At 26.1% G+C, this 13,843-nt stretch overlaps 1 protein-coding gene across 1 annotated transcript in view; it reads right to left on the reverse strand.

Annotated features, from left to right (window-relative positions):
• LOC142330067 (uncharacterized) overlaps positions 1–10,214 on the reverse strand; it is a 175,961-nt gene extending 165,747 nt beyond the window's left edge. The window contains exon 1 of the mRNA XM_075375100.1: positions 9,666–10,214. Coding sequence (XP_075231215.1) covers positions 9,666–9,957 — 292 coding nt within the window. The 5' untranslated portion in view covers positions 9,958–10,214. The remainder of the gene's footprint in view (positions 1–9,665) is intronic.
• Positions 10,215–13,843: the final 3,629 nt, after the last annotated feature.

Raw genomic sequence — 13,843 nt, forward strand, 5'->3', positions numbered from 1 at the left:
TATTTTACTATACTCGAGATCCGTAAGTATGTCATCAATCATTGATAGACATTCAAAGTAATTTTATGATTTTCCTACGAGTAATAACTTCGGGAATTTCCTCAATTAAGTAAAAATGAGATTTTTTTGAGGGATTTTTAAAGAAGACTGAAATTTGGGTTACGATGACATTTGATGACAATTCTTTGGGTCATTTCAAGCCGAATAAAAAAAAAAAATTAGTTCGATTCGTAAAGTAGAATATCCAAACGGAAATATTAGGTTTTCAGCCTAAGTTTTTAAATGTATACGATTTAATTAACGGTTTATAAATTTTAAATTTTACAAAAACATCTGAACTTCATTTATATATAATAAAAGAAAAATTGGTGAGATAAAAAAAATAAAAATAAAAAATTGGTAGTAAATAAAAGTAAAAAGCAATCATATTTAAAAAAATATTTATATACATCTTAGAGGAAAAAATAATTTATAAAATTTTTTTATGATAAAATGGAAGAAATTAAATTATAACTTTCCATAACCTATTAAATTTTATAAAAAATACCTAACTTTTTGCTTCGAAAAACTTTTAACGTGTAAAAGTATTTTCAAATAAATTTAAGCATACGGATTCAATTCTGGGTTAAAGTTAAGCTATTTTAATAAACAAATTATGTAACAACAGTTTTAATCCAAATTATTTCAAAAAATTACAACTTAATCATTTCTACATTTATTATTCATTGAAATGTAAACAAATTGAGTATTAAAAAAGTAATTAAATTTGTAAAGTTTTTCACAATAAGCAATTATAAAATGATTAAAATTATGAATGGCTAAAACTTAGGATTTACGGAATCGAAAATAAAAATCTTTCCTTTATTTAAACAAAACGTAAAGGTGTACTACATTTATTTTACTTGAAAATAAATATTATAAATTAAAAGAACGTAGCCTGTAGAAGAAAGATCTTTTATACATTTTTATCATAAATATATATTTAAAAAATAAAAGAAAATTATAGTCACTTGCACATTAATGTTATAAAGATATGAAAGATTTGAATAATACTACAATTTTCATTCTCTCAATATACTAACTGCAGATGCGTGCCGTAGGCAATAGGCACGACCTCCGCAGCTAGGCCCTACGGACGGGTTGCCCTGACGGGCGGCGTCCCGGAATAGGATAATTAGGTATCCAAAATTTATTAATTCTTGTGTAAAAATATTTTTTTTGAATGGTGAAAATTGAAATAATGAGTTATAAGTTAAATAAGAAATTTAACACTAGAAATTGAAATTAACGAATCGGGATTTTCCGCTAGTGATCGGTATATTCCGGTGTTAAGCTAAGGGGGACAAACACACACACATACAAATGCCCTTTAGTAGGTTAGGATATAAAACAACATGTCCTGACTGATTGGTAATCAACGCCCAACAAAAATTACTTGAAATAAATTGATAAATATTTGTAAAAAAGTTTTTCTTTCGGTGTATGTACAGTATTTTTTTTTCGTTAACAAATGAAGATATCAATTTAATTTTTGGTTTATATAATCTTCATGTGAATATCTAAAATCCAATTAATAAATGTTTTTTTTTTAAATTCGATCTTGAAAGGGATGAAGAAAGGTAAGTATTTTGAAGAATGATTGTATATTTTCCCCGTTTCTGACTATACTAAATGAGATTTTCCCTCGATTTTGGTTTGAAAATACTCTTCATATAAGAAACTAAATCTAAAAAACATTTTATGGTTTTTTTAATCTGATTTTTTTATGGATGCATTGGTGTATGTGGCTCAAACAACACAATCACTGCCAGTGTTAGATATGGTTTAATTTTTGGTGAGTGTAATTTTCATGTAAACATTTATAAATCAATTTCTAATTTTTTATGAAAATCGACCTTGAAAAAAGGTCAAAATTTCGAACTGTAAATTTTCCCCATTTCCGACTATACTAAACGAAATATTTAGGCTTCCCAAACACTCTACAGATAAATATCTTAAAACCATTTATGGGTTTTTTGAATATATTAATATTTTAAGTGTAAAAATATATATATATATATTTTTACATTTTTGCTGTTTTATGCTACCGCTATTGAATCAATTTTTATGATGTTCTTTTTTTAATGCTTTTATTTATAGTCGCATCAACAATTAAAGTTATTATCGACTTAAATGTAACTTCTTGATCGTAAATAATAAATACCAAAAAAAAAGAAAAAAACACATACTAAGCAAAACCGCTAACCGTTCTTCATGATACAACCAGTGAGAAACGGCAACAGTTTTTTTGCATTCCTTCAGGTTTAGTAAACACTTCACATCTAAACCCAGGTGTAATTTTTGTAAAATCTATGAACAAATGGTGAACGGACCATTGAACGGCTCACAGTTCTGCTGAGGAGTGCCAAATAAATGGGCGTGGCTATGGCTAGTGTGTCCAATCCTCCACCGAGTTAGGATGACTTGGTCTCCTGTTGCTTTGGTTGAAGGATTTCTTGAACGCATTCTCGCACGGGAATCTAAGGCCGTAAGAGGACTTAGCATTCAGAACTTGTTCCACTACCCACCGGGTTGTTATAGTGGTGAACGCGTTTTCCCAAATCAGCTGATTTGGAAGTCAAGAATTCCAGAAGTCCTAATAAAGTCAGTTATTTTTACACGGATTTGAATACTAAATCGTGGATACCGGTTTTTTTTTTGGTGGTTGGGTTTCAATTAACTACACATCTCAAGAATGGTCGAACTGAGACTGTACAAGACTACACTTCGTTTACGCTCCTACATATCATCCTCATTCATCCACTGAAGTATTATCTGAAAAGTCATTACCGGAGGCTAAACAGGAAAAAGAAAGAAAGAACTTGTTCCACTGAGAACGTAGTTTAACATGGACTGTCTCCAAGAAGTCGCTCTTGCATGTTAATTCTACTCGGAGGACATTTATTGCCGCTCTCTTGACAGCCTCATCGTTCGTTCCCGAGGATGCCGCAATTGCCAGGAACCCATATCAATTACACAGTCTTGTTTTTTCTTGAGGGGGTATCATAAATTACTTGGACGATGGATTCAGATCGTCTGCAGCTCAAGCTCTCAAGTACACTCATAGAGTCGGTAATTATCAGGAAGCTTTCGTCACTACGGATCTCAATAAAAGCGAAATAAATTGCGTTGACCTGGCAAAAGAACACAGGAATAACCTTCAGGAGTTACCACAGAGGTAACCTTATATATTACCTCGATGTTATTATTTTGTTAAAATTGTGATGATTAATTTATGTTTGTAATTCTGATTAAGTATTTCGCGAGCTAGTATATCAACCAGATAAAGAGGCATGATGCGTTTTTTTTTATTTCCTTTATGTGCTCAGATTTTTATTTTGAATAAATTGCTTCTTGGTAAAATCAAAAAAGTAGTAAAGTTCATTTGCTTGCTTTATTTTTATTTAAAATCTCCTTTTTTATGTCGAAAAAATTAAGTAAATCTATTGTAATCTTTTTTTATTATTTTTTCATTGCTGTTGCAGTTTTTTTTAAATTATTTTGAAGCTTTTCGTTTAAAAAAAAAATTTGTTGTAAGTACACTAAATTCATGTGTAATAAAAGCCATGTAAACATTTTCGCGCCTTTTTTGTAGTATATAAAACAATAAATTTTAACTTTATTTTTTCTATAATTGAGTATATACATCTTTTATTTAAAAATGAATTTGAATTTACAAATTAAAAACTGCGTTTGTGTCGGTCATTAATACATAATTAAGTTGTTTGTATATAAATAAGTTAAAATCTATGTGGTTTCTTCTATTATTCTATCAATTATCCACGGAGTCCAGTATTGAAATCATTCCTGTTAATGGGGATTTTATTGTACTGACCAATCAAATTATAAACTTTAGTATGAGAAGGAAAAAGGAACATGGCTTCATGATTTTGTTGACAACCTGATGCAATTTGCTACAGATTGAATATTATTTTATATATTAATTACAGTTAAATGTTATCATCAATAAAATTACGTCTGATTATTTCGAAATCGGGAATTATAATCTGGTTACAATTCAAATGACATTGAAACTCTTTAACGTTAATTTATTAATATATTGTATAATATTATGTAAAATATAGTTATTATTAACGTAATGTATTTAGATAAAAATATTGTATCATAATTTCAGTATAATTTGTATCAAGTCTGAAGTGTTAATAAAACATTTCAGAAGTGATAAAAAAATGATAAATTATATAAATATCTAAAAACAAAAAATAAATAAACAAATATTTTATTTTAATGACTGATTTTTTTTTTATATACTCTTATACATAAGAAAATACGGTAAAATAATCAATCAGAATTTTATACCAGAGATAAAAATGAACCTTAAAAATCAATTAGGTTGAACGATTCACCATTTTAGAAGTAAAATCTATAAAATTTAGAATACAGTATACATAAGATGACACGTCATAAAATTTAATGATTGATTAATACTGTAAAATTTCTCGCGGTTTTCAGTTGTCATTTTTATGAATTCTTTATATGATTTAATATATTCAGAATATTTAAAGTTTAAAAAACTAAAATTGAATTTCTATATTTTTATATAGATAACTATGATGATATTAACTATTAATTGATGATTGGTAATTGTTTATTTTGTTAGTATTTACTACAAAACAGATAAAACCTAATAATATATTCTTATATTTTTGTGAATGTTTTAAAACAACGTCTTGATTTTAGGATTCGTCTATATTACAATATTAAACATATAAAACACTTCTAAATTTTATTATAATTTTACATATTTATTATTAATTCTAATAAAAATCCTTATGTTTTATGAACATTAATAGTTTTTGTTTTTTTTATATAAGAATATCCCTTTAAAAATTACATACCACTGTATGATACCTTCCCAAGAACAGAAATTACGATTTCTGTTTAAACTGTAAAGATTACCACAAAACAGATTATCCTAAATAATTTTTTTGCTGAATTTTAAAAACGTTAACCAATTTTGATAGAATTTATACGGAACCACCAATAAAATTTTCCTTTTAAACCAAAAAAAAAGAAAAAAGGTTCAAGTATGTTGCCAAATAACGCGTGAACATTAAAAAAAATATATATATATATATAAATATTACGTACAATACTCATAGATTTATATATTTATCAAAAGAAAAATCAATAAAAATGCGATAAACGTAGCAGCTTTGGATATCTTGGGATTCAAATTAGAAAAATTAAATTTTCTAACCAAAGAAATTTACAATAAAAATAATATTTTCACAAAATCAAAATTGATGAATTGGAATGTTAAACCAGCGATCTTATAAAGAAATGAAACAGAAAATTTCCTCAAAATCAAAAGTAAAATCTTTAAACAGAATCTACGATCTCAAAAAAATAGCAGAAATATTCAGAATGAAATTATATAAATAAATTAAGATTCCTGGGACATAATAAATTCAGAAAGACTAAATATTCGAAAAATTTTGAAAATTAAAAAGCCAAACAATACACATAAAAACAGATGAAAGAGGAAATTCTATAAACCTATGGATAAACTAGGACAATTTGGTTAGAATGATGTTTAAAGAAATTATTTATAATATAAATGTTCTTATGGATTAAGGAAGAAAGAATACCAGTAGAAAATGTACAGAAGAAGAAAAAAGTCCGAGAAAATGAAAGAACATGGAAAAGAAGAAACATATATTGGCGTAATATCTAATAAACATCTTCGAAAAAAATATTAAATATTAAAAAACGGAAAATATTAATTTAGCGTAATATATTAAAATTCTCAATTCATCCATAAAGAATAAATTTATAAAAAAATTAAGTTTGAAATATAATGAAAAGTTATCTAAAACAAACGTTTTTTTTAGAAAGTACAGTTTTATATAGACTTGCTTTTTAAAAAACTTATTTTTCAATAAAATACAACGTTACCTAATTTATAAGAATATAATTCTAAATTTAAGCTTTAAGAGAGTTTTTTTTAGTATTATTTATTTCGTTTTTATGTAATATCTGAGTCATAGTTTTAATATTAGAAAATTACACAAACCTCATTATATTGTAACTTTATAATTACGTTTTATTTGTATTTCCATATGTTCTGACGAAGGAAAGATCTCTATGAAAGCGCTTATCACAATGAAAAGAAGAAAAAATAAATAAACCGTTATTTTAATGGGTATTTCATTTTTACAATTATATTCGTTTTTTCTAGAACGTGGTTTTTAGATTAGTTTTTAATACTTTAATATTTATCAAAAGATCATAATTTATGACATAAATAGTAATAAATTTCCTATTCTCCTTCATCCTTATTTTGAGTAGAGAAATTAATTTATGATTATAGAAGCTAATCTACACTGTAAAATATAGGTTTTGTTTATAATAATCTCATTAAAGTAATATACATAATTATTCATTAATTTATAAAATTTTGAAATTTTAAGTACCTGTAAAATATACATATTAATACCAAGGTGCCAAATGCTTAGTAAATTAAATCTAAAAAATTTTACATAATAATAATTAAAAATATTAAAATTTAATAAAAATTATAGGAAACATTATAAGAATTCGATTATGAAATATTTAAATTTAGAAGAATATATCTATCTATAAAGCAAATATTAAAACTTTTAATTAACAGTTTTTTTTTAAATTAACTATTTAAACAAAATTATTTAAAATAGCCGTCTTTGTTAAAATAGTTTGAGTAATGGACAGTAGATTTTTCTAAGATCAGTTCTTATTTTGGTCCTGTTACAATTAATAAATGACTGATGCAGTTTGAAGATAAATTTTTAAACGTTTTAAAAATAATACAAAAAGCCGCGTAAAATAAAAAAAAACCACGCATGAGTTAGACTAAAAACTGATAAAATTAATTAGTTCCTGATATGATGACATCGTTAAAAATTATCAGGGCTGCCAAAATTATATAAATATAATTTTTTATTATTAGGAAGTGTTCTTGAATAGTTTAATTATATTATTAGTTTAGAAATAAACCCAATTATATATTAAAATTTTATTTGATTTTAATCGTTTGCCGTCCGAGTATTTCTCAGACATCTAAGAAGACATTAACGATAATAAATCTGAAACTAGCGTAAAACGTTAGGCAATAAGATATAAAAATATGGTTTATACCAGGTAATTTCGTGTAAAATAAAGAAAATTTACATTAAAATTATCTTCCTAAAGAATATTTTTAATTTGATTTTATCTGTAATAATAAAAGTTTAAAACAAAAGTAACGCTTTAAAAAAAAATATATATATATAAATCTTGTTATTTTATTTGAAATAAATTACATTCTTATAAATTTTATTTCTACCTTAAGATTGCTGAGAATTGTTCTTACGGAGTTATTAGGAACACAACAGATTTGTTATATCTTGTATTAATTAGTTTTAACAATTTTATAAGCCTAAACCTATTTGTTTTTTTGGGTAAAATTAATTTTATAATTTTCTTAACTTATGTCGTATTTTTTTCTACCGTATAATTATTCTAATGCTAGAATTAGATTTAATTAGCATTCAATAACAATAATATTAGAAAACTTTATTTGAATTCAATTAATTTTAAGATGAATTATGCAAGTTTAATTTTTTTCCTGATTCCTCCGTTATATTCCCATGTATCAAACATATTATAAATTTTCATATATTTTAAAATTGTCCCAAATAATAAATACAGTGAAACTTCCCTTAACGGACACTTCCCAATAACGGATGAGTCTTAATACCGAAAATTCCCAGTTTTATAGTCATTAATGTTTTAAATAATTTTCAATAACAGACGCGGACAATGAATTTTACCTTACAAAAACTGTTCAATCAATTCTTAATAAATGGACGCCAGAAATTGTAATTTTTATTTTATACTCAGTGTGACTAATTTATTTATCTGTTTTTAATTGCATCATTTCCCGTCTAAACGCCGATGTTGATTTCAGTCACTTCATTATCCAACGAGATTAGTCATCAGTCATTTACAATTATATATTATACGTTGAACACGTGTAATATTTTTGTAACGGTATAATAAAAGATAAAAGGTAAAATAGAAGCGGAGTTACAGGACGACAATTATTTTATCGATCATTGTATTTTGAATGATCACTGGATCATACAGTAATTTAAAATTGAGTACAGAAAAAAGGTATTACGGTATTATTTTTATTGTTAACAATGAATGAAGTTACGAATGCTGATTAGCTTTCTAAAAGCATTAGTGTGCTGTATGCAGTTTTATGGGTTCGTACTGCAATAAAGCAGTTTACTGCTACGACAGTGAGAAATTGTTTCATAAAAGTCGGTAATAAATCTCAATAAAGTAATTTCAAATTCGATATTGAAAATATTACCGAATCAAATGAAAATTTTGTGGAACAGAGAGAATTACAATAACTTATTGAACGTTTGGAAACTATATAAAGAGTACAGGAATGTAAACGACACACGCAACACAGAAGACGTGACGACTGATATCTGTAATCTTGTTGTTGTCTCAGATTTGATTAAATCCAATACGATCGACGGTGAACCCGGATTTAGCAAGGAAGCGACAGAAGTGGTTAAAGAAAAAATTAAAGCGATATTTCTTACAAAAATGATTACAAGAAGGTGTTACTGCAATATCAAAAGTGTAGTCGCTTATTGAAAAAATATGTATCAGGACTTAGTTCAAACTAAAATAGATAGCTATTTTAACCCATCTAGGTTTAAATAAATTGTACGTATCCGTATTTGATTTTAATAATTTGATATTCTTATGTACTGTAGCTTCTTTGATTCATATTTTTGTAGCGTACATTGCATTTTATTTAATTTTAATATAGTACAGTAATTTATTCTCTATTCCATTTTATTGGTCGAGTAGTGCAGTACAGTATTTTTTTATTTATTAAAGTATGAACATAAGAGGACAATGTTTTATTTTCAAAAAAAGAATAAAAAAATTTAAAATTTTACTAAGTTGTTTTAGCAACTAATTTTTTTTAAATTTTAATTTACATGAAATAAATACGCAACACTATTATTCTATGTAGTGTTTTTTTTTTCTCTGTACAATTACCAAATACAATTCTTTATTCACATTTTTCTGAATAGCAGACGCGTCGAAATAATGGACAAATTGTTTTCCCCAAGCCCCGTGCGGTATATTGGGAAGTTTTATTGTATAATATTATTTGTTAGAAGATTATTTATGAATAGCCTATATATCCATACTTTTTCATTAAATATCAATTTGATCATTTTATTTTTCCATTTTAAATCATACAATTTTTTCTAGTCGCAATCTCTAAACTATTAAAACTTAATATATTTAACTAACCAGTCGAAAGATAAAAAAATACAGATCGATTCGTTATAAGGTCTAGCCAAACAACGCGGATTTTAATTTTAAAAAAATACCGTCTGGTTAAAAAAAATATGCATTTTGTTATTATATTTCTTTTAAATTTACTTATTTAACAGTCAATATTGAAGATAATATTACTTAAATTAAAATAACTTGATTTCTATAACGACATAATAAAAAACTTTCATCGTTAGGCCGAAGATACTAAAGATGACAAAAATAATTTGTATTATTGTATAATAGATAAATAATCAAAGATGATCTGTTACCTTTTTTTGGAGAACTATGATCCGAAGCGTTATCAGATTCGGACGGGGAATGTCGATGTCGTCTTCTATGATCTTGAACGTGGGGACTTCTTGAAAGAAGCGACTCGGCGAATCTCGGATGAGGATGAAGAAATCCGTGTGGAAACATCGGAAATCTAGTAAGATGTGGAAATAACGGAAGTACTGGTGACGGTGTAAAACTATTACCGTTTCCGGCAGCATTACCACCGCCTCCTGTTTGCAGATATAACCGCAACGGAGGCGGTAAACAACCGCCTTCCAAAACCATCATAGCCTGACTTTTATTCAGGCGAATTTTATCGTCACTTCGATCCGTTCTATTATTAACACTGGATTCCACTTTTGTATAACATAATCTATTTTAATGTTCTCCGATGAATTAAACGGCCTTTTTGATATTAACTCACGTTTATTTATCACCATAGTTTAAATATTTAATAAGAGAAAATATAGTCAGTGTAATATAAATTGATACAAACATTTCTCACATGTTTATTTTAATTTTTTTAGGCTTATATTTGTAAAAGTTCACTTGAAAAAATAAACCGTCAAAATTTATTTAGCTGCCAAATTTTACGCTGTACTTATTACTGTAGCGTGTAAGTTTTTTAAATTATATAAATAAACTCAAGCGGATATTTTTTATAAAAATTTAAAATGTTTTTCAATATAAAAATTAATTAATTTAATAGATTTTATTAAAAATAATAATTTATCTTGATGAAGATTTCGGCTGCAAATATCTTAATAAATATTTTGTAAAATTACAAATATTTATGGTAGGATCTATGTAAATATCAAATGATTTGGAATAATAAAAAAATCTGTAATATCATGAATTCAAATTGGCAGTGTCTTTAAAATTTCACTAATAGCCTAAGCTGTAATATATATATTTATTTCTGTAAATTTATAAAATGCTATTTTTGATATGTGATATTTTAAAATTATTTTTAGTAAAATCGTTTTGTATTCTAAATTTATGATAATTATTTTGGAAATTATTAAATTAATATAGTTTTTCCTAAAAATACAATAGATTATTGTATCGTAAAAATCAATTAAGAATATACTAGAGCCTACACGAATATTCTTTTTAATTAGAACTGCAAGACAGTTAAGTTAAGTTTTCTATAAAGTTGTAAAAATATGAGTTTTTGACTCTTACGGCTGAAGTAGCGAAGTATAATTTTCAGTTATTTAGATTACATCAGGTAATCAAATTCATTATAGGCTATATAATCACAGTTTCCTTTTTTTCTAATATGAAAAATATAAAATTTGTAATTAATTTTTAAATATTTTAATAAATAATCTAATTCTTATTAATTAATCACATTTTTTTATTACAATAATTAAGTTTTTCAATAACAGAAATGTTTTGTTCTTATAAATATATTTTCATTTAAATTTTATACACTTGTCCTTTAAAATTCACTGTTCCTTGTCATTAATTATATTTTAATTTAATTATACACAATACAAACAATTTACACTTCACTTTTATAACTTATCCGGGTCGTATAAGCCGGTAGTTTGACGTAAACTATTTTAATTAATTAAATTACGATAATTATTTCTGATTTAAAATAAATAACGTTTAAAGTTCATAAACTGTACGTAATTTTACCGCGAGATAACATTGACCGATATTAAAATCAAAGAATAAATCACTCTACGTATTGATATTCAACGCGGCCGACGGCAGTTGTATTCGGTCTGACGACTGTACATAAATGAAAGCATTCGGCTAGCGGTAAGCGGTGATGGGAGGGACATGAACCCCCACCGGATTCAATAATGGCGAGCGCCCATCGATTTCCAGCTTTACTATTGGTCCGCATCAAACCGCACCTCCAGTCTTGCAGCCAATAGTGCGACAACAATGTTCTCCCTTTTCTCCTCAAATTTAACCGGCTGGCAGTCATGTGACTCGTCCCTGTTTTTCAATCATTATCAGACACCTGACACTGCAGCCTATTTGTGAGGTTATTCTAATTGTTACTTGATTTAATTCCCTTCTTCTTCTTCTTCTTGTTCTTCCTCCAGTTACTGCTCCCTCTCCACTGCTCGTCACTTCACTTCCCTTTTCCATCCCCTGCCAACCGATACGACTACAAATGCAACTCGACAACGTCTATTCCGTGTTACCCTGCTTGTTACAACCTCCTTTATTTTCTAATTAACTTACTATGCTGATTAGTGGAACAGTATTCCAATTATATTCAACCCTCACTGTTCTTTCTCTTTTATTCTCTTGTACGTTTTCTCACTCTCTCGGCGACCGGCCACTACCAGAAACCCTTTCCGTTTACGTTACATAGCTCATCGACCCCTTCTCCCGTTTCTCTCATTAGATAACACTGTTACGTATATAAACTAATAACGCCTGTTAACGTAAATTTATTTTTAAATATACATATATACGCGCAGGTATTTACTAACTGTAATATAGATTTGTAATTTATTTTACTCCAATTTAGAATTAATGAATTGTAGCTTGTTCTTTAATTTCAAGACAATTTACTGTAATACGATACGATAAACCAGTTTTTAAAATTAATTTTATATATTATGATAATAATTTGTACGTAATATATAATTTTAGGAATTTTATTTTATTTCTTTTATGATAACACTTTACCCATAGCTTAAATTACTTTTCAGATTTAATTTAACTACATAATTCAAATATTATCAACGAATTTAGTGACATAATTGTTTTATAATAATTAATTGTTCTAGAAAATAATAATCTTGTTTGTTATAGAATATGAAAGGAAAAAGTGTAGTGAAATAATTAAAAATCGAGGATTTAAGACAGAAATTTGAAAAAATAAAAATAATTTTCTGTTGATAAGAAGTTGGATCACGTAGAAATAAATATATAGTGCGTAAAAAAATGTTTCGGTCAAATATTTTTTTTTTTTTAGCTTTTTATCCAATATACGAAGGTCAATTAACCTCACTTTATTGTGAAATTTGTACTATTAACATAAGTTTTTTAAAGAAAATGATGAAAGTCAAAATTTTTTATCAAGAATTCAGAATATTTATATAGTTAAGAGTTTTATCAATTGATTTCAGAAAGAACGGAAATATCTCATTTTGACTTCTATTTATATATCTATATTACAACTATTTAAAAACCTCTAGTTTTTAACAACATTTTTAATAAATATATAACAAGCAAATCTTTAAAATTTAAGTTTAGAAGTCGTTTTAAACATTCCCGTTTCACACTAATAAAGGAAAAAACAGTGGCAAAATATAGACTATTTACATAAAATAGTTTCAAAAATTGACTTTGTTTTCTTTTTTTTATATATTTTCAAATCGTACTCTTCTCCAAATAGCTCAGTTGAAGATTATTTTATATTTTGTAGAGATAAATATTCTCGTTAAATAAATATTTATCTCGTTGTGATTTCTAAAATTTGTTTTTGATAAGATTAGAAAGTTTTTTCTAGATCAATGAACTTTGCTGCGTAATTGATTTAATTTTTTTTTTTATATAATAGTGAATTGTTACAGCACACATAACCACATCTAATTTTCATATTCCAAATATATATCACAACAAATATTAAAATAAATTAGCAAAACAAATATACTTTTTTAAAAATACGTTTTTTTTAAGTACAAAAATAAATAAATTCCTATAAACTTGAGAGCTTTATCATATCACGCTAATTAGCAGTCTCTTTGTGGCTTTTTTACGAATTCTTTCTTTTTTTATCAAGATCTTTTTTTTCGTTTTTGTTTTCCTAAGAATTAATCTTTATCATACACTAAAAAAAATAAATAAATAAAAATTAGTAAAACCGATTAAAAAAAATCGTTTTAAAAAAATATTTTTCAGTTCTTAAATTTTTAATTTTTTTGAAGTTCAAAACAATTTAAGCCTTAGTAATTTAATTTTGTTTTTTTTTTGGCACAAATTTCTAATACTCAAAAAATTTAAAAAGTTTTTTATCGACTTTTCGAAAAAAAGAAGATATTTCGGTCTCATGGTATTAATGAGGGTTGAAAATGAATTTTCTTTACGTTTTGAGGTATAAGAAGTACAAAAATAACATTCACTTAAATTGGGGTTTCCTTATGTACATATGTATATTTCATTATAAATTTAAGTTTTGAAACTACAACATGGTTTT

The sequence above is a fragment of the Lycorma delicatula genome, chromosome 9 (assembly GCF_047948215.1).
Source record: "Lycorma delicatula isolate Av1 chromosome 9, ASM4794821v1, whole genome shotgun sequence".
NCBI lineage: Eukaryota > Metazoa > Arthropoda > Insecta > Hemiptera > Fulgoridae > Lycorma > Lycorma delicatula.